The following is a 21,231-nucleotide window of genomic DNA, read 5'->3' as shown; positions in this document are numbered from 1 at the left end:
GCTGCCTGCAACTCTCATGCTATCCAACAGGCACACATAAAAACGCAAGCCTACTTTCCCTTGATCGTGCCAATTGTAAAAACCTTGGAGCCCACCTCAGTTTCCCCTCTCACACTTTCTGACCCCCTGCCTACCTTTTCGTCTCGTCTCCACCCAGCCACTGCACCCAGCGGACCACACCAGAGCCGGGACCCACACTTTCTGAGCCACCTTAGAAACTTTTCCTGGCTGCTATTCCTGCTTCTTGTGCCAAGATTCCACACTGTGCCCCCAGTCCACACCACTGCCCTGTGTTTGTGTGTGTGTGTGTATGAGAGAGAGAGAGAAACACAGAGAGAGGGGGCTGTTGAATATACTGCACCTAGCTTGAAAATACTTACTGCAAGAAGTCTCGCCACCAAAACCCCCAAAGCCCCCTATACTTTGTTAAAGCCCGAGTGACCGTCTACAGGCTCGTAAAAAAGTCAAAGCCTCACTGTATCGCGTAGTTTCTAAAGCTCTCTTTCTATCCTCTTTCTGCAGGCAGCTGATGGAGAATCAGATTACTGTGATCGAGCGTGGGGCTTTTGATGACATGAAGGAGCTGGAGAGACTGTGAGTACCACCCAGGGTTGACCAGAAATAACACATTTTTATGTCTTTTGTAAACTTCAAATGAAAATCCAAACCCTTCTACTGATCTTTTATTCAGTGCTTGTATTAGCGTGATGAGACTAACAGGAGGAACGCGACCGTAAATGGTGTATCAAGTGTGAGGCACTTCCCTGTCATTCCATTGTGGTCGGTTGGTGCTGAGAGGGTACAGCGTGGGTTGGGAGTAGTTTTTATTAGCTTTGCCTGACAGGAATGCCCTCAGTGGGAGATGTGGGCTTAAGAGCCCCCCCCCCCCCCCCCCCCCACTACCACCACCACCGCAGACCCTGGCTCATCTGGACAGCACCAGGACTCCTCGACAGCTTGTAAACCGGCTGGGAAAACACACAGACAAACACAGTCGACCACACCTCGACCAGCTCATTAGCAAATCAATAGCGCCAGCCGCATGGAAACCTGCGCAGCAGATGACTGTATGTACGCATGCCGTCATGCACACACCGCGGTTAACTTTTAAAAGACTTTCCCCTGATCTGAAACCCACATTAACAATTTACATTACCAAACTCGAGGCCATGAACAGCTTGCCTTCCCTCCTCCTGCTCCATATTCAACTGATCCCAAACATTGGGCAGACATATCCATGTGGCAGACCAATGTGGAAATTAAGCGGCTCGTTTCTCTAATGTTTATAAGCCACTAACCCACCAGCAGGTACAGCTCAGTGTGAACGGAGCGGCAGCAGCCCATTAATGCCCATTGCTCACTAAATCTCCTCCTCAGTTGGCCGAGCACTCTTCTCAGTGTATACAGTGGGTGGCACAGATCCCAACATCTGTCTGAATCTGTCTCAAGGAATGGCGGCGGCCTGCCTTTCAGATTTGCAGCCTCTCTGCGCCACAGCCGCTGTATTCACTCCCATTTGCCTCCAATGGGCCATTCAGGGAGAAGAGAGTTGAGGTTTCCAACAGATTAGCAACAGTCTGTTCCTCATTGACTTAATTGTTGTATTTGCATAAAGCCTGCCAGTCTTGGACGTTAGTTGTTTGACATGGAGTCTGTTGCCAACCGCCGTTCCTGTCAATGCTTCCTTGGGCTTGAATCGACTCATCTATTTCTCTTAATTTTATTTAGAAACATCTTGTTTTGATAGTTTGACCCTGATAAAAATCTGTTCATGTTCAGATAACTAGTGGATGTAATTCACTTGTTTAAATGGGAATGTTGCTTTTCCGTTACTCTGGGAAAGTCAGCAGGGCACGTTGTAATTTAACCGCGCAGAGATAATTTACGGCGCTGTCTCCGACTAGAGGTTTAATTCCCCTGAACTTTCAGTCGGATATTTATGTGACATTCAGAGCGCACTGAAACACAATAGCCTGTGGCAAAGCCGATTCTACGGCAGCTAGCAGAAATTATTCACAGCCTACACAAGGGCACACACGCATAGACACACACACAAACTCACCGGTTGATCATATGTTTTCCCTGCCGCAGGCGGCTGAACCGTAATCAACTGCAGCAGCTTCCTGAGTTGCTGTTTCAGAAGAACCCTGCCCTGTCTCGACTGTAAGTACATTCACTTTTTTATATATCGATAGAGCACATGCTCACTTTTGCTCACGCTCTCTTTGTCTTTTTCTTTATTATGCAAGCCACCAATGTCTTTCTGTGCAGCATGGTTTTAAAAAGTCTGATGAATGTTGGCTTAGGTTTGGTTTAAACACATTTAAAGGACAATTAAGCTTCAGTTGCACTTGCTGGATCGGGTCTCAGCAACATTCTGACTTATTAGGTGAAGTGTGTGAAGTGTGCCCTGTGATTTCCTCTGTCTGTAACTGGATGAGTGGAAATCTGAGTTCTTTGCACATCATCGGGCCTCCACGCCAAGTCATCTGCAGTTTTGTCTTTGCGAGTCTTGTCTGTGAGAGAAGCCACTGGTGACAGGGAGTTGGTGTGACATTGGGACTTGAAATAAGACTTTGAACTCTGTTCAAGGTGGAAGGATGTCTGCGTTACTTAATGAGGTCGTTTTATGTCACAGGAGAAGTCCCCTCACCCTGCCAGTGGACTCCTTTACCTCCGTTGTATGAATGAAATGTGTCCTAACAGTTTTCATTCTGTTTCCACACACCCACACATCCTTACACTCCTGAACCCCATGCAGTGAGACAATCCCACAGTAATGCTAAACTTTTATTCCCATCTGCAACAAGGCTCAATGTTTTTTTTACCTTTTTTTTTTTTTTTTTAAAGGGATAATCAGTGTCCCTGTTGCTAGCTGATCATTCCAGCTCCCATTATTCCAGTTCAGATTACCTGGAGCATCTGGGAATAATGAAACAGTGGGACATGGAAAAATCATTTCCCTCCCTTCAACCCACACAGTGGTACGACTAACCGTGATCCCCGGCCTCAGTCCTCCATCTGTTTATCTTGCTTTTGATGTTTAACACCATCTTGAATCTATCTGTCACTTCCGCGCAACTATCTCCTCGCGTCACCTATCATTATGCCCAGACCGACCTGTCGGGGCTTGAGGGCAAAGCCTCATCCTTTGGGGGCAAGGCTGTGGCTTCCTAACACTGAGCAGCACCGAGGTGTCTTGTCTAGCTGTATGAGACGCAGAGCAGACCGAGGCCTTCCAGACCAGCGGATGGCCTTGGACAAGCGTGATTAGTCCATCTGGAACGGCGAGCTCTGCCAACAGCCAGAGGATTGTGCAAACACAGCTCCCCTGTTTCATCCAATCTAACTTCATGCTCATTATTCTGAACCTAGCGCTGGCTTTTTCTGCCACGTTCTAGAGAATGAGACTTTGTTTAACATTGCTTAATCGATTCGCTATGTGTCTGAGTATACACTCATTTGTTCTTTATCCTTGGCAGGATAAAAGGGAGCCACAATGGACCTTGAAGCCTTTCAGGTGTGGAAGTGCTGTACATTCTTCAGCAGTTAAAACAAATGTACAGTCCAGGGCCGCGGAATCAAAAATAATGCAATCTTTGCAGTGCCTGTGTGTGATTGACAGTTGCTGTTTTATGAAAGACTTCTAGTGCTTGTTAAAAGTTATGTCTAGTCGCGTGGGATCAGGAGCAGCAGTAGAAGACAAAGGTTTTTTTCCTAATGTGTTTCTTAACTCCTGAACGGTGTGTCTGGGCCACACCGTGGGTTCTGGTTCCAGTCTGATGCGGTTAGGTTACAGCCTTGTCTCGCTCCCGCCAGCAGCTTTTAATGGACTTAAAAGGTTCTCCACTCCCAGGGGAAGACTTTCGCTGCTATTTCGTGTGTGCATTTGTGTGTGTGTGTGTGTGTGTGTGTGTGTGTGTGTGTGTGTGTGTGTGTGTGTGTGTGTGTGTGTCTGAGAATGACAGAGAGAGAGAGACAGACAGAGAGTCTACGGTTGCATATGTATTTGTGTCTTTGCACTTGCTCAAAGTGCTCACCGGGGCTTGTTAGGGTCTGCCTTTATGATCCTAACAAGTGAGGTTAATGTGAAAGCCCGCTGCCCTCAGGTGGAGCACTAACCCAGATGGTTTCTTGGACGCAGCATTAATTGCCCCCTTCCCTTTTTCTGCACTTTTTTTACACTCTTCCTCTCCGTCTCTCTTCTACTACCCTCATTTTCTCTCTTTTCTGCTCATTCGGGAGTGAGGGTTTGAGGAAAAGCTTGTGTAACAAAGTGGCTATTTGTCTTAGACGTCCCGCTGAGAGGACAAACAGAAAGAAGGACGTAGGGGATGGAGGGAGGGAGGCCCAGCAGATGAGATTGTTGCTCTCATTAAACTTTTGAGGAAAAGCTAGCCGGGTTAATGAAAGGCTGTTGGTTAAATGAGCAGAGGACTGTTGATTTGTGGGGAGTTTTTACACACTCGACTCCCGTGCAGTCATTAAGCTAACGGGGTAATGAGTTTTCACTACAAAGGGAAAATGGAGATGCTTGAAAGTGTTCTTGCTAGAACACAGATTTTGAAAAATGGCAAATGTTCTCTGAGCTCTGGGCAAAATAGAACAAATTCATATTTAGGAATAATTACTTTTTATCTCTGCGATAAGAAAAAAGGTGCAGTGTGTCTTCTTTTATGTGCACCACTGAGAATTGAGTATATGTTACTGAGCCACGTGTTCTGCTTTCTGTTTCGAGAGCCTACCTCTTTATCTCCGCCCCCGCTCCTCTGTCTCTTCCCATGCCTGAGAGATACCAGAGACACTGATGCATGAGGGCCAGAGGAGAGATAATTGGAATTGATTAGAGATGATTAGAGATAGTTAGACTTAGTTAAAGCTGCCTGTGATGGATGGCTCTGACGAGAAGCCATGGGAATCGGCGGCGCAGAGGCGAGAGGCGCGGCGCAGAACATCAGTGAACAATAACAGTGAAAATAGAGTTGCATTCATCACTGCTAACGACCTGTTGCCCCCAGCCCACCGCCTCTGACTTCTCCTCATCCCACTCCCACTGCACTTCAGATCTGTAATCTACTCATCCGTGTCTGTAATTAGTGTCTTTTCGCAGTGGGAGAGCAGGAGGAAGGAAGGACCGCGGGATGGAGGAAAAAAGAAGGGGATAGGTGAGCGGAGTCGGAGGAGTGCAGAGCAGTTAGCGTGGTGGCTGGCCCCCGGGGGATAGCATCTGGTTTGGAATCAGGATGGGGGCTGGGGGAGGAGGAGTTGAAGGGGTACTTTGCGGTTTTTGATTACCGTGTTGCTTGTTGCTGCCACAAACAAATGCCGGCAACAGCACAGGCCTGTTTGAAGGGGTGTTGCTTTCATTAATGGCTAACGTGCGGTGTGACGTGGTGGGGTGAGGGGATGGTTAGGAGAGGTTTCCCCTTGTGTATCTCCCCAGGAGGTATGATTAAGGAGGAGGGAGGAGGGAAGGGTGTGGTAGCACCTGCACGACGGGGGGAGCAGAGGAAACCCTGGCAAAGGATCGGAGAGGGGATGTGTCTCATCCTTCTCTGAGATCTTTCATTTCCATGTTAATGCTTGACGACGGGTATCCTGGTATACACAAACCCTAAACACACAGTGCTGAAATACTGACTGGGTGACACACATGCACATGCGCGCACACACGAGGGAGAGAGAAAAAAAAGAGGGAAAATGTAAATAATACTAATTAGACACAAACACACACAGAGTAACACTATAATTACATCTCTGTGTGCTAATGTGTGGATGGCAGGCATGCACGAGGGATTACGTTCTTTATATGGCTTTGACTGTAGATAAAAGAGCGGCTTCAACTATGTGTTGATGCCGAGCTGCCTGTTCTGTGTTTGTGTTGGAGGGATGCTGTGTTTTCTGTTTGTTGATCGCTCGATGCTCGGGGAACGGTAGCTCAGTGTGAGAAGAAAGAAGTGTTTGGGGGGAAGGAGATCTAGAATAAATAATGTGCACTATCATTAAACCTATAAATCAGCTCTCTGTTACCACATTCCCACTTGTTTTTGACTTTGTTGCCGTTCCATGCAGCTACAGTATTTCCCCCTTTTTCATTTGCTGCAGATTGATTGGCTTGTATGACTTTTTGTGCCACAATGGAAGCAAATTAACTCTTTCAACTTTGGACTTTATGTTTATGACTGGCTGAAAGACTGACATGAATGTGTTTTTTTTTCCTCTCCCCTCTTCATGGCTGTTTTTTAAGTGTTTGTATAATACAGCGCTGTGTGTGCGTCTGTGTGCGTCTGTGCATGCATGTGTGTCTGGCAGGCTGTTAATGGCCCGAGCTGGTCTTGTCGTTTCCTTCTCTTTGTCTCTGCTTATGAATGACCTGCCTCGACGTGCTAGGTCTCTCTCGCTCTCTGCCTCAGAGGACCGCTTGGGCCCCCGCTTGGCAGCAGTCCCCATGGCAACCTGTCTTCATCAGGCGCTTTCTGTGCCATCGATGGCAGACATCCTGATTTCTTGACTGCGGTTTGTCTGACACTGAGTAAACACTGACAGCAAAGACTTTAGCGAGTAAAGTTAACTTTAGATACAATGCAAGCAGGGCATCAGAGAAACTGGCTACTTAAAGGGTCAATCCACCCAAAATTCTAATTTATTTTCTACCCTTACAGATAGTTCTGATTCCATTAAAACAGATCTTTTAGATGTCTGTATCTGAGTTTTGCGGTGCTCACAACACTGAAAAATTGAACAGTGCCATCTCTTTTCTTTGGTAGAGCTGAAAATTGTTCAAATTGATGTCTGTGGATTATCCGGAGAAACAGGGACACTGTTTTTTTTTCAGTGGCTGAAGTTCTATTTTGCAACGCTGTGAGCACCACCACCAAATTTCAGTTCTCAGACGCAGATATATTAAACCCTAGATAAATAAAAGCAAAACCATTTGCATAATTATATACCTAGAGACAAGTCAGAAATATGTTGTTTTTCTTCTAATTCGGGTGAACTGACTCCTCTAACTAAGTTCTAACTTTTCTAGATGCACGGCCAGAGTTGAGATTTTCTGCAGGAGTGTGACATACCTGACCTGTCGGCCAACCGAAAAAATACCAAGCAGGCCTCAACTCCTTGCCCCTGCCCCTCTTCCTGCCCCTGTCCTTGTCAGCTGGTAAAAGTGGCTTTTATGGCTTGTCGCTGTTTTCTTTACGAGTCGGACCGTGTGTGAGAGAGAAATGCAGACCAAACCATGTGAGGAGAGCGGAAGCCAAAAGGGGGTAATTTAAAAACCACTCCGCCATCTGAAATATTCACAACCGCAGCACAAGGGGAGCGAGAGAGAAGGAAAGAAAGAGAGGAGGCAAAAAAAAGAGACAGACAGACAGAAGAGGAAAGTGAAGAAGAGCGAGTGAGACGGTCAGAGGTGCAAAGATGTGGCGAAAGCAGGAGAGAAACAGCGGTGTTTATATTTACTAACGATTCTGTGTCCTGCCTCATGAATAATTGAACAGATGGATTGAAGCTTGTTAAATATTCACACTAAAGCGCTGGGACATCAGTGCTGTTTTGCGTGTGAGTGTGTGTGTCCAGCGTCTGGTACAGGCTGCTCTACATACTCGCTCATACACACTCTTGATGCTCTAAATATTCTCACAAGCACGAACGCACACACATCTGCGATGACCATCCCAATCATACACATGTGCGTGCTTCTGTTTGTTTGCATGTGTGTGTGTGTGTGTGTGCCGTGCACATCTTCACATCGGGGACTGGCCTGGTCATTATGAATTGATACGGCATGAATAAGACATCACAGTGTGGTCTAGATCCGTCATGAGTATACACACACAGGGATTTCACTCGTGGAGCTGCAAAGGAGGCCTGCTCCTCCTCCTCCTCTTCCTCTGCTGCCGACAGTTTGCCTCTGTGATGGCTGGTGGCTGCCTGGTCCAGATTGGAACTGACACACATGGGAGAAAAGGCTGCCCTCATGTCCTCACACACACACACAGACACACACCCGCTGGAATCTCCAAGCAGGGGCTTGTGGAATGCTTCAATTCCGGCCAGGAATAACAACCCATATAGTTCTAGTTGGGTTGTCCTGCTTGTGTGTGTATGCACACATGCTTCTTGGACATGTGTGTGCATAATGGCTCTGTACAGTGAAGCAGCATGGAGCATGAATGCCGCCATCAGAATGAAAAACCCAGCTCATTCATCACAGGCTTAATAGAGTGCAATCTCCCTGCGATAGGTGTTTCCCTCACTCAGCGCATCTGTCCATCTCGTTACGGCTCAGTTCGAGATCTGGGGTTTCGATCAGCGCTATCTGCTCTGGATCGTCATGTGGAAGTGTCGTGTGTGAGGAGCTTAGCAGGACGACTGCAGTGTCTGCGTGTAATCTCTAGTTATGAGCTGTTAGGGTCTGGACTTGAGACTCCGGAGCTCAGTGTTGGAAGTAACCCAAGCAGACCCAACACAGCCTTCTCCTTCCTTTAGTTGGGGAGGGGAGAGGGAGATCAACACCCCTCCCAACATCCATCCAAAGCAGGAAGAAGCTCAAAACTACCCATGTGCTGCCCGGTGCACATGCCCAGCAAACTCACACGCGTACAGTAAATGATTGTTCCTGGCCCATCCTGTGGCCTCGGGCGCTGTCTCTGATTCTGAGATTTAAAAAGAGCAAACAAACAAACTGCAGGGCAAATTATGCCTTCAAACACACACACACACACGCACACACACACACACACACACACACACACACACACACACACTTGCAATCACACAAATGCCATTGCACACATACTTTGCCCACTCCTCCTGATTTGCTGCTGTAGCAACCAATACTCTGTGGGGTTCTGACTCAGGCTGTTTACCTTTTCTGAGCGAGCGGCAGACACACACACACACACACACACACACACACACACACACACACAGAGAAAGAAAGAAAGAGTTGAGAGGCGAAAATGGTTAAAAAATGAGACTCATATTTTCTGAACCAGATCTGATCCAGTTGCTTGGGAAAAGTGTGGTGTAATGGATGGAAAGAGATTTTTGGATTTTTAGTTGTGTGTATATGTAATTATAGGCTTTGAGACGCATCCCTTTATCCTCTGGAAGGAGAGTCTTTGGTTGAACTCCTTCCTCTTCCCTGTGGCAATATTTCTGCGTGTGTGTGTGTGTGTGTGTGTGAACTCTGGGCTCTGTCTCCTCTCTGTCTGTTGCGAGCCGGTCCATTCTTAGGGCGTTATACTTAGCACACCTCCAGGCCTTTTGTTCTTGAGGCTCCACAGGCTGCAGAGCTGCTGCCACACAGCAGAAAACGTGGTGACTGTTTCAGTGAGTGCTTCACTGTACAAAGACGATGGCTTGTGTGCCGCAGGGTTAATGAGGTTAAGATGGTGCAGGCTAATGGTGAAAGAAGCAAACTTGTGGCAACAGGTTTGTTGGTTTGAATCTCAGCTGAGAAAATGTTAGTTGGCAAAGTGAATGAGGCTGTTGAGATGCCCTTCAGCACACCACCTCCTTCCTACAGCTCTGATAGAGTTGCTAATTGACAGTTGTGGATTGTTAGGAAGCTGCCGTGTATTATATTTCACTGGGAGTGTTTAGATGTGTTGCAGTTATGGCAAAATCAGAGCAACATTCAGATGTTTGTAGTACTTCTTATATATTAAAAATGGACAACAACACACCATGACTACATTTTTCAAATTCATTTGGCACTCATACAGATTACTCTGCATATATCTGGCAATTGATTTTGCATGTGCACCACATACGCCAAAGTGACCTGAATGCTTAAACAAGTAAAAGAGCTGTTATGTTTCAACAGAAACAGAAACTGTAAAAAAAAAAAAAAAAATCATAAAAGTGCTGTAACACTAGTATGTACATCTACTTAACCCCACCTCATCAGTGTTCTGGTTTTGTATTTTAATATTTAGTTCATTCCAGCTCTCATTTATCCAGCCTCATTAGAAGAGCCAGTGCTACAGACAATGTTTCGACCCAGTCTCTTCGTAGCTTTAATGAGACAGTCTTTTCTCAACAGATCTCTTACAGATACGTCAGGAGTTTTTGTTTTTAGGGAATGCATTTACTCCTTCGATATCTTATTATAATACTTACTATGAAGTATAATCCAAGATGCCAGCAACAAGTTTCCAACAAGTTGGGACAGGGGCAACAAAAGTTACCTGTTAATTATTAATAATGTTAACAATAAACACCAACAACATCAATCTGTTCTCCCTTTTTCTTTTTAAAACTTTGCGACTCTTTTCTATTGACCACCAGACACTCACCAGACTTTATATTACAGCTGTTACTCTGAGAGAAGTAAACACTCAGATCGACCTGTGTATCCACATCTGGTTACTCACAGTAATGATTTATGATTGCGTGTAAACATGCTCAGGGTGACTAGTGGAAAAAGACAAACAGGCACAGCACCACTTTCAAGTAAAGTTTAAATATGCAGCTATTTCAACTGTTTTCAATGCCGACTCCAACCAGAACCTTCTGTCCTGCACTCTCTCTTCAGCCATCCTACTTTCTCAGTAAACAAAAGACACTTGTCTGCTTAGGTAAGTGGACTGCCCACATTCCAGTAAAAATACATATTGAGCCGTGCAGGGCCAGCGAGCACAGCAAAGAGGAAAAACTGAATTCCAGTACAAATGTCTATCTGTTTCCAATACTGGCTCCCTCTCTCAATTCTCTCCTGCTGCCATCACAGCATGAAGCAGTGATCTCATTAGCCCCGGAGTGCATGTGCACACCGACTGTGGAGATATTTTATGATGAGAAACAGTATGTTGTTCTGTGCAGGGGGTGTCTTTCTTTCATAGCTTTGTACAGTATAACAGGAAATCGCTGGGGGATGGAATCGATTCCTCTTCCCCGCTGTTTCAACTACACACACACACACCTGCCCCACCCAAACAAAGCTTCCACAAATGAGAGTTGCATCCGAGATGCAGCCAGATGTGTGTGTGTGTGTTTACCTGTTGTGCATTGTAACCAAAGCAAGGCCTGCAGTCACACCGATCTGACACCTCAGACGGCCGGAAGAGGAGGAGGAGAAAGGCTTTGAGTATTGATTGAGAAGGAGGTATAGGCACAGTTTGAAAGCAGAAAGGATGAAAGAGAGGAGAGCCATGGAAGAGAAATGAAGCTGGGGCGGGAGAAGAATATAAAACATGTTTTGGTTATTATTTATACAGCACGGAAAGTTGATTTTTTTTTTCCCTCATAAACTTTAAATTGTTTTTTTGGATAGTTTTAAAATCCCTTCCTCCGAAATCCATTGTAGCGCTGCAATTCAATCGAGTAAACAGACGGAGAATGAGAGCAGTGGAAACTGAGTTAGAGGGCAATAGAAGGACCTGAGAGTGACAGACAGTGCCTGCGAAGCAATAAATAGTGTGGGGATAGAGTAAGTGGGGTTGGCAGATAAAGCGGAAGAAAGAAGAAGAGGCAGGGAGAAGAAAGATTGGCCTCATCTGTAGACTTTGAAAGGATTCTCATCTCTTCTCATCTCCGTGGCCGTGCTGGGAGACAGAGAGGGAGAGGGAGCCAGGGGCACCTGCAGTGGAGCATTAGCCAAAAGCCCCATTATCACTTCAAAGCTGGACTGCTGCTGGAGGAGGCCTGAGTGACACTGGGGCCCTGTGGAGGATGAAACGCCGTGCAGAGATAGGAGTAGAGAAAGCCTCCTCCCTCTGTCAGCTTCTCCCCCTTTTCCCTCTATCATCCCCCCTGCCCCTTTTTACCGTACCTCACTTCTTCTCTGTCATCTACCTTGTCCTACCTTCCTTATCGCTTCCCTTTCCTCCCCCTCTTTTACTTCCTTCCTGGGTCTTATCTGTGTCTTTAACACCTGGCTGCCTGGATGGCAAGCTCTAGATCTCTTTCTCCGCTCCCTCCTGGCTGAATTTCTCCATCATCTCTGGCTTATAAAAGGCCCGGGGACTGGACGCCCTGATGAGCCCCAGGCTGCAGTAATGAGCTTGCAGGCTCTTTCATGTGAAGATCAAGCCGATGGCTGGAGGGTGTGTTGTTGGTGCTGGTGTTAGTGGAGTGGATATTACCAGCATTGGAGAATAGAGGAGTAGTAGGTCAACCCCGGACCAGCCAAGACCTGGAGATGCAGGCAGTTCCCATGAAGTCAAGAGTGTCCCAGCCAGACGCAGAGACACACAATACCGTCAAAGAACAGGACAAATCATTATAGTCGGTGTAAGTTATAGCATTCCTCTGTCCAATACATTATCCCAGAGACCTTTCCCGATATTTACAGGCCACAGAAGGTCAGATGCTTTAAGCAGGACAACGGCATAGGCCAGAAATCAATGGCAGACACACAAACTCATACAACATTTTCGATTACTACTCTCCGTTTGCTCTCTAGAGTGTGTCAACACTTCATAAAATTGCCATCTGAATAAGTCCAGAGAGCGACAGAGGGATATTTAAACAACATCTGATGCACTTTGATTTGACTTCGCCACTCCTTAAATCCTCCTTCCCCACTCCTGTTAAATCCTCCAAAACCAATCTATGCATGTGTGTGTGTGTGTCTATTAATCCGTAACGCATAGCTGCACACTATTATTGCTCCCTCCCCCTGACACCTTCATTAGGCCCACAGACAGGGATTACTTCTGACTTGTAGATTAGGCCACTTTCCTAGCCCCATCAAGGCAGGGCTGTGATGTTCATGCAGGTTGGGGTTGCAACTAATGATTATTTTCATCACTGATTTAGTATTTTGTCTGTTACATGTCAGAAAATAATGAGAAACACCCATCGCAATCATCAAATAGCTTGCTTTTTTCCAACCGACAGCTCCAAGCCTAAAGATATCCAATTTACATTGATATAAAACAGAGAAAAGTAGCCAATTCTCGCATCGATTTTGCCAAAGAAATAAGGGTACAGTCTGTGTTTGCGTGTCAGTGTGTGTGTAGTATACACTCGGAGTAGAGGGGATTTGCCCAGGTTCCACTTCATAAAACTGTTGTAAAAGAGAGGAGGCCAATTCATGGCTAACAAAGAGTTTTCACAGACTGGTGCTCCACAGCCCTCCACACTTCCTCAGCACTCATTTTATATCCTCTCTCTTTCCTCTCCTCTCTCTCGCTCAACTCTTTCTCAAAAGTTAATTTGTTAAACATCTTTGATATTTGGTTTGTAAAATGTGCTACAGTCTAATTTTTAGGATCAGAGGAGACGTCTTACAGGAGTTGTTCGTACTCCTTTGGCAGGAGATAATGGCTTCTGCCTAATCAAAAATGAACATGTGTTGAATACCTCAGTGAGATCATTACAGCATGAGCCAGTTATCTGGGCATGTTTGACTTTTCACTCGCTGTCTTTTTATAGTATGGCTCCTAATAGTTTCTATGGAGACTGAATTGGCAAAGTGTTGTTGTGCTGCATTTGGCCCCACGGCAATCTCACCCTCATTCACCTTCCTACCTGTGTTTCTGGATATAGATAGCTGAAAGATGGTGATACATCGGTGTTAACAACCTCACTCCTCCAAGGGCGGAGAGAGGGAGAACTGATAAAAGTTTCTTTCACGGTATACAAGTCAGGTCAAAGCTTTGGGATGTCAATGTCAACAATCGAATTAGTTAAGTTTTCTCAGTTGATTGACAGATGTCTTGTTGTGTAGAAGAGAGCAGCAGATTACATAACATTTCATTTTTCTCTTCTTTTTTTTTGCTTTCTGTTGTTACCCCCTGACCTCCCTACATGCTGTGTGCAGATGTCGAGAGGAGATAGAGATAGAGGTAGAAAAAAGGTATGGTTGTTTTGAGGTTCTTCGAGGTATATCAGTTTCAGACAACACAATACCAGACAACATATAAAGAACAGAGCTTAGTTATTGAATGTAAGTTAAGGATGTTGGTTGGAATTTGGTGAGGTTTAGGCACAAAAACTACCTGGTTAGGTATAGGAAAAGATTTATTTGTTCAAAATTCACACACACAAGAGACCTGGGTTTGTTACCTATTTGAAACCAACTTATCCTAAACCATGAATTTGTTTCCCTTCTCCACCATTCTTAAATATCCCGCGGTTGTCAGAGGAAACGGAAATACGAATCTACTGCGTGTCGAACCAATCAGATTGGAATCTTCTGCATGCTAATTAGGTAGAGTGAACGTGTTGTGGCCCTGGAACATGGCCACCACCATAGCTCTTTTTTATTTTCAAGTTGTGAGAGTGAGCTGAGCGGAGCGGAGTCGAGCGGAGACGTCCAGCGGGGTTAGAGAAGCACAGCCTTGTTTCCCAGGCAGGCACCCTCTTTGTGACATGGTTAAAGATGTGTCCTAACACCATTCCCATCACCCCTCGTCCCCTCCTCTCCCCACCTCGGCTCCCATCCCTCCATCCCTCCCTCCATCTCCAGAGAATAGCCTGCCCTTTGCTCGAGCCATTCCTTCTCCTCGGAGCTCATTGTCCCCTCGTTGCTAGGCAATAGCTAGGGGCCTCATTTAGATACAGGGGGGAGCCGGGGTATTTGGTACGAGGTCAGGGCTGACAGAGGTGATGTGAAGGTGTGTGTGTGTGACTACGTACAAGGTTTTATGCACACATTTTTAGCCATCAAATTGTGTGTGTTTGTGTGCTGAGGTTAACTCAACTAAAAGTTAATCAAAAAACTAGAATTAGAAGAAAATGTTAAAGTTTACTGGAATAAAAACAAAAACTTAGCTGAGATGATATTGTGTACTTACAAAACTAACTCAAATAAAATCAAAATATACATGAAATGTCTTTAGTTTCATAATATAAACCTCAAACTAATACTGAGACTTCTAAAAACTCAACTAAAACTTGACATTTTTTAACAACAAAAACAAAAGTTTTACAAGCAAACCCACTCTGGAAACTAAACAGAATTATAAAACGAACATTTAAAACAGAATAGAAATGAAAACAAATGAAAAACACAAAACTATAATAACTCTGGTGTGTGTCTGTGTGTGTGTTTGGTTAAGGGTCAGGCGTGACAGCGCTGGCACAAAAGGCCGGGGTGTGACCAACCCCTCCTTCACCATTTATTAGCCTATTCAGTCACCCACTCCCCTGCTCTGAGCCAGGCTGGGCCAGGAGGCAGCCGAGCTGTCAGTCAACGGGGAGGGGGAGGGGCAGCGAGGGGATCCCAGAAAACATAATTAATGTGTAACACAAGAGCTGCCGTATCGCTCTAAAGAGGAAATTAAAGAAACAAGCAGCCACTGTAACGGCAATTACGCAGCGCTGAATGGACCACTGTCTTTGAGTTGTCAGAGCTGTTTCAGCCACTCACACCTGCTCTCTCTCTTTCATCCCTCACCCTCTCTCTCTCTTTCTCTCTCTCTCTCTCTCTCTCTCTCTCTCTCTTTCTCACTCGCTCGTTCTTTCTCTCCATCCTCACTCTGCGCTCCTCTCATTCTGTAAAACACGCACCAGGGGAGAGCCTCTTTGTCAACCGCCCTCCTGAATTCCGATCCTGAATCGTCAAGCTGGCTGTGGCTGGCCGGCCTTGGAGAGCCCTGGAGTGGCTTTCAGAAAAAGCTCCACCAAACACACACACACACACACACACACACACACACACACACACACACACACACACACACACACACACACACACACACACACAAACTATACTATTGTTTCCAAAACTGAAGCACTCATCAAGAGAGGAGTGGTGAAATGAGTAAAACGTCAGGCAACATTTTTTAGTAAATGAACCTTTATTCCAATGAGGCCCGTCCTCGCCTGTATTCCTCTTCCTCTCCCTCTACAGTACAGTCTATAGTCCACGTGACTGCGTGATTAGCTGCAGAGGCTTGTTCTCTGATATCATTAGGTTCTGCGGTTCATCCCTGAGCCCTTAGAGCAAAACCAGCCACCACTGTTTTACCCCCAAATTAAGCTTCATTAAGGATGACTCACTGTCAGCGTTATGTGTCTGTGAGTCATCTGTGTCTTTTATGCAACTTTTTCTAACACACAAGACTGGCAGACTTTGCTCTGTGCCCCTCATCTGTCTGTCACACTTCCCTTTTATCTCATCCTCCTGTTTATCTGGGCCTGCTGACATTACAAGACAGTGTGTCACAGCTTTCTGTTCTGTCCCAGCAAGAATGTGAGTAGCAGCATACTAGCACCCAGAATGGATTTTGCAACGCACTGCAGAAAAGCTCTGAGGTTGCCGTGTGGAAAAAGCATTCCCTCAGGAGTCAGTTTCCCCCCCTGCAGTGCCCGCGTGTGTGTGTTCCAAGGCTGACCGTGGAGCTGAAACCGTTGCGGATTTCCAGCTAAATCGCTGCCTTGTGTTCTCATCGCTCATAATGAGTGAGAAGGAATGTGTTGTCCTCACCTGAGCTGTAGCCGATAGCAGATATGAAAATGATCCAACATGCCCACGCAGAGGGAAGAGGAGAAAGCCTGGCACTGCGGAGGGCATACCTGCGCTGAGAGGCAGGGTGTGCCTGGCCTCTCAGAGTTCACCGCTCTGACAAAACCGCAGTGGTAATGCAGCAGAAAATGACTCCAGAAACTGGCACATAAACTTGGACTCAGTGCCACATCGGGAGAGTTTCCGGAAGAGTCATTAAGGAATCATTGAGTGAGGGAGCGGAGAGATTCATATTCATGGAATTCATCAAAACAAGTTATTGAAAGCGGCAAATGCATTCATTTAGTGGCTCGGCTGAATTCATCCATTGGGCTGCATTGATGTGGTGTTGACCCCGCACCACAGCGTGCACTGCTGTCAGTGTGGCTTTGTTGGTGGAGCAGTAACCTTTCTTTGTACCCATGTTTGGGCCAGTAACCTTGCTTTGTGTTGCTGTGTGTATCAGGGTGTAGTGTGACTCCCCTTCTCCATAAATCACTGTCAGATTCCAATGGTACGAAACAAAGCCCTCACCCGAAGCTTGGATAATGGGGTTGTTGGAGTGTGTGTGTGTGTGCGTGGCCGTACGTGCATGTGTGTCAAGCCCTGTAGCCCTTCATTTACCAATCAGCACCCAACAGAGTTTATGAAAATTCATTGAGTGTGAGATGAGCTTTTTTCTTCAGATGAATATTGCACGAAACGCAGCATTGGGTGACAAAACACTCCATCGATTTCAAGGAAGGAAGGAGGGGGAGACTGAGGGAGGGGGCGGAAAGAAAAGGATGAGGGAATGAGGTTGATCGCTGGTGCGTGATGGAATAAACTGCAGAATTTCTGTCACTGCATGCGCGTGTGTGACTGTCTGTGTGTGGGTGTGTGTGTGTCCCACACAGGGGGCTAATAAATAAATGATGTTTGAAATGAGAGCAGCTCTCCATAGACCATCTCCACTTCATGAGAAGTGCTTGTTTACAACTCCACACACACACAAAGACACACTTTCACGTGCACACGCTGCATCTATGGCTACTAGAGCTGAGGATTATACTGTTGCTCTCCTTTCCAGGAACATATGTCTGTCCTGTGAGCGTCTAAGTGTGTGTTCCCACTCGTAGGCCTTCGTCACATTACACTCCGCATTCCATCCATGTTGATGGTGAAGGGATGGGAAGCATTACCATGCAGGCCAAAGCAAACACACACACACACATGCATATAAACACCTACCTTGTGAGAGAGGCTGGAGAGCATTAGTGAGCTCAGCAGAGCAAACACAGTGATAAAGGCAGGATTTGGGCAGATTCTAATGGGAGGAAGCGGTGGGGCAGGGTGAGGATTTACCCCCGGTATCCCCGCAGGCCCGGGCACGACAGAAGCCCCTGAGTTTTGTAACCAAACAGTGTGTGGCGCTGACTCACGGTTCCTGTGTTTGCTCTGCGGGCTGTCCTAACATATCATTACTTCTCTCAGGAAGGGCAAGCTTCTCCTCAGGAGAGTCGGCTGCCTATACCTTCCAGACAAAACCTGACCTTTTACTTTCTCTCTTCGGTAAATGAGCCGATGCCATTCTCGATGAGCTGTGAGTGTGGTGGTGGTGGTGCTCGTGAGAGAGAGGGATTCATGGGTGTCAAGGAGAGGGCAGTTGTTGCACAGAGGATTCCCACAGTTTCATTGTTTTTGGAAGATTTTCAAACATCCCATTTCTAGGCAACTGAAGCAAAGGTCAGAATGGAGGAAGGAAGAGAGAACAACAGACTCAAAGGAGGAGATGGAGAGAGAGAGAGAGAGAGAGAGAGAGAGAGAGAGAGAGAGAGAGAGAGAGAGAGAGAGAGAGAGAGGAAGAAATGGGTTGATGGTAGGGGATACAGCTTCGGAATGCTGCAGTGGTTTTAATTACAGACAGAGGAATAGTCTTTTTAAATATTTAGAGTGCAGATGATCTCTTTGGCTGTGTGCGTTTGCGTGCATCAGGCACAGTGTGTGTGTGTTTGTGTGTGTGTGTTCGTGGATTGTCATGTGAGAACTTGTTTGTGTGTGCACATGTTGTGCACATGGTGTCCTGTGAGTTACTGAGGGCATGTTTCTGTGGGTATACGTGTGGGGGGGCATTACATGTGTATGTGATGAGCATGTGGGGACTACATGTGGATGCAATAGTTAATGTGAAGCATTTCATTAACTGCAGGGTCACCTTTGTGTTAAAACCTTCTTAAATTACATTTAGGTGATTCTCATGCTTTTAGATTAAAGGTTTGGTCACGACTTGAGAGAATTCGCCAACTTTTCCAAAACTTTCAGAACTATAATGATGTTAATTTTAGAAATATATCATCATTCAGATAAAAGAGAGCCATTGTTAGATCCTGAATATAGAGACTGAAGGAAATGTGTTCATAGCATTAAATATTGATCACTTTCAAGAATCAAAAGTTGACATCAAATGCTGAAGTTTACAAATTCCTTTTTATTGAAATCATGACTAAGACTTTTTAGGTTAAGTTCTTGTAAGACTGTTTGTGTTAAGATGTGAAAGACTGACGCACTGGGACTTTTTGCCAAGTTTGTTAAATGAAAAATAAAAGATTTTGTTGAAAAAAGAACACTCATGATACTCCTATTAAACTCCTGAATAAAGTGTCACTTGTAGAAAATGTTGGTACCCAACGACAGGCAGAGAATGCGAGAAAGACGCACAAGCTGCAGCATAAACTGCAATGCAAAAGAGATTCTGTTACCCCGCTTGATCGGGCCATCAAAAAGCAGAGAAAAGCAGTAAAAATCAGCTATAAATGAGCTGGAGTGGGAAATAAAACAAGACACTTAAGACTTAAGAGAAGTGCTTTACAGGTGCTAAGTGCTGGATCTTGACAATGTGGGTCATGTTGTGAGAGACAAGTCTGGACTGCTCTCATGGTTTAGCACTCAGGCCGGCTGCATCCGTCTGACTGACGTTAGGGTGCAAAAAGATAGAAGGGCCGTAATCTCCTAATCATTAAACAGGGAACTACAGGATGTAAAGAGGAGTGACTGCTGTCTGCCAGGAGTAAGTCGGAGGAAGTCAGGCTGCCGGAGTTAAGTGGAGCAATATCCTCCTCGCATGTGTGAGGGGGCTGCTCTTGTTAACTGGGTGCTATCATGAGCAAACAGTCGCTCGGTCCCTCGCTGTATTGTGTGTTTGTTCGGAGCGATGCCAAGGCCGGTCCAGACTCAGACCCAGAATGGTAAATAGGCTGTAATTTTGAGGCAGCGCAGCGTTCTGCAGGCTCACATTGATCTGTCATTGACAAAGTTAATGAGCGTGGACATGAGGCACGGAGTCTCGCCACAAAGACATCAAAGTGCCGCCGCTGTGACTGGCCCGCTGTGAGACTGGCCTTCAGGCAGACACCCAGGCTGCCGCAACCCCTGACTCCCCAGGAGGGGCGAGGAGGAGTGAGGGGAGGGGAGGGGATGGAGGTGGAGGGGATCTTGGCACCATGTGTGGAGGAGTTTGTATGTCTTCATCCTTTTCTCTCTGTCTCTTTCACAACACACACACATCTCTGGTGGGTGTTTGGCATGTGTTTGTGGTTTTATGCAGAGTTAATGGGAGAGCAGCAGCAACTTTTGAGCAGCAAACAAGATTCCTAAACTCGATACCGCAAGCCTCTGCTCACCACCTGCTGCTTGGGAACCTGCTGGCTGCACACACATATGCACAGACACACACACACACACAAAAGTCTTGCTACTAGGTAACCCGCTGGCTATCTGCCTTTTTCATTCCTCTCTGTCAACAGCGAATAAGAGAAGGGGAAAAAGCAAAATCCAACAGCAAATATTAGCCTATGCAGACAAAGGCATTCCAGACGGGGTTGTCACTCTCACCCGCTCATCCTTAAGGTCCCATCCTCCTCCTCCCTCCCCCCCACCTCCCACCCTCTCACACAGCCACTCCAGTTCCTTCCTTTATTTCCTCCCAAGGTCTCTCTTTTCAGCCTGGAGCGAGGTATCTCTCGCTATCTGTGACACTTTTATTCAGTTGTTCAACTCTCATTTCAGAATCATAAAAAACTTTATTGTTCATACCTAAAAAACGTCACGTTGTTCAGCCAATGCAAAGCTGAGTTGGCGACTGTTGGAAGAAGAATCAGCTATTTTTTAAATTTTGTCTTTGTCAGTGTCAAATGTCATATTTAGTCATCCTGTTTTCAATTCAGTCAAAGTTTTACTGGACTAAAAGTTTGGATATATTTATCTAGTTTTTATCAACGAAAATGGTTTTAAGTCTTTGATTGTTTTAAGTCAATTTAGTTCTTTTTGAGCGTTAGATTGTATTGAACATTTCAGTCAGTCTAGTCCATCCAAAACCAGTGGCTGACTCAGGATGTTTTAGGGGCAGGGCCGAAAAAAATAAAAAGGGCACCAGCTGCATGCGGTGGGGCACCAGCACGCAGAGAGTTGTGATACATTTATTATTTGCCAAGTGTTGTCCACTGGAAGGGCACATTATCCTGTTTTATCAACCATAGCAGCATCCAAGAGGGCACTTTTGCACCCCGTCACTCCCCCTGAACACAGGTTAAATGATCAGGACAGCAGTTTTGGTCTGATGGCATCAATTAAAGGAATTCATCCAGTCATTTTGATGCTAATCAAATTCATTCTGATGGAAATGTGAAGACAGCACAAACACATGCTAATAAGTTAGCTGCTCAGGTGTTAGGTGCTGTTGTTTATGACCGCAAAGCTTTCTTCTGCTGTTTCTTTTTTTTTTACTTTGGCTGGCTTATACTCTGTTACACACTTTATTCTGTGAATAAAATCACTGCAACCTGATTCAGTCA

The 21,231-nt window shown here is 45.8% G+C and overlaps 1 protein-coding gene across 2 annotated transcripts in view; it reads left to right on the top strand.

Moving 5' to 3' along the window:
• The window catches only part of slit1a (slit homolog 1a (Drosophila)), a 90,493-nt gene that overhangs the window by 12,653 nt on the left and 56,609 nt on the right, over positions 1 to 21,231 (top strand). For both annotated transcript variants that reach the window (XM_073481557.1, XM_073481556.1), the window contains exons 3-4: positions 523 to 594; positions 2,092 to 2,163. In XM_073481557.1, coding sequence (XP_073337658.1) covers positions 523 to 594; positions 2,092 to 2,163 — 144 coding nt within the window. The remainder of the gene's footprint in view (positions 1 to 522; positions 595 to 2,091; positions 2,164 to 21,231) is intronic.

Source organism: Pagrus major, chromosome 15 (assembly GCF_040436345.1).
Source record: "Pagrus major chromosome 15, Pma_NU_1.0".
Classification (NCBI taxonomy): Eukaryota; Metazoa; Chordata; class Actinopteri; order Spariformes; family Sparidae; genus Pagrus; species Pagrus major.
This window is presented reverse-complemented; position numbering and strand designations above follow the sequence as displayed.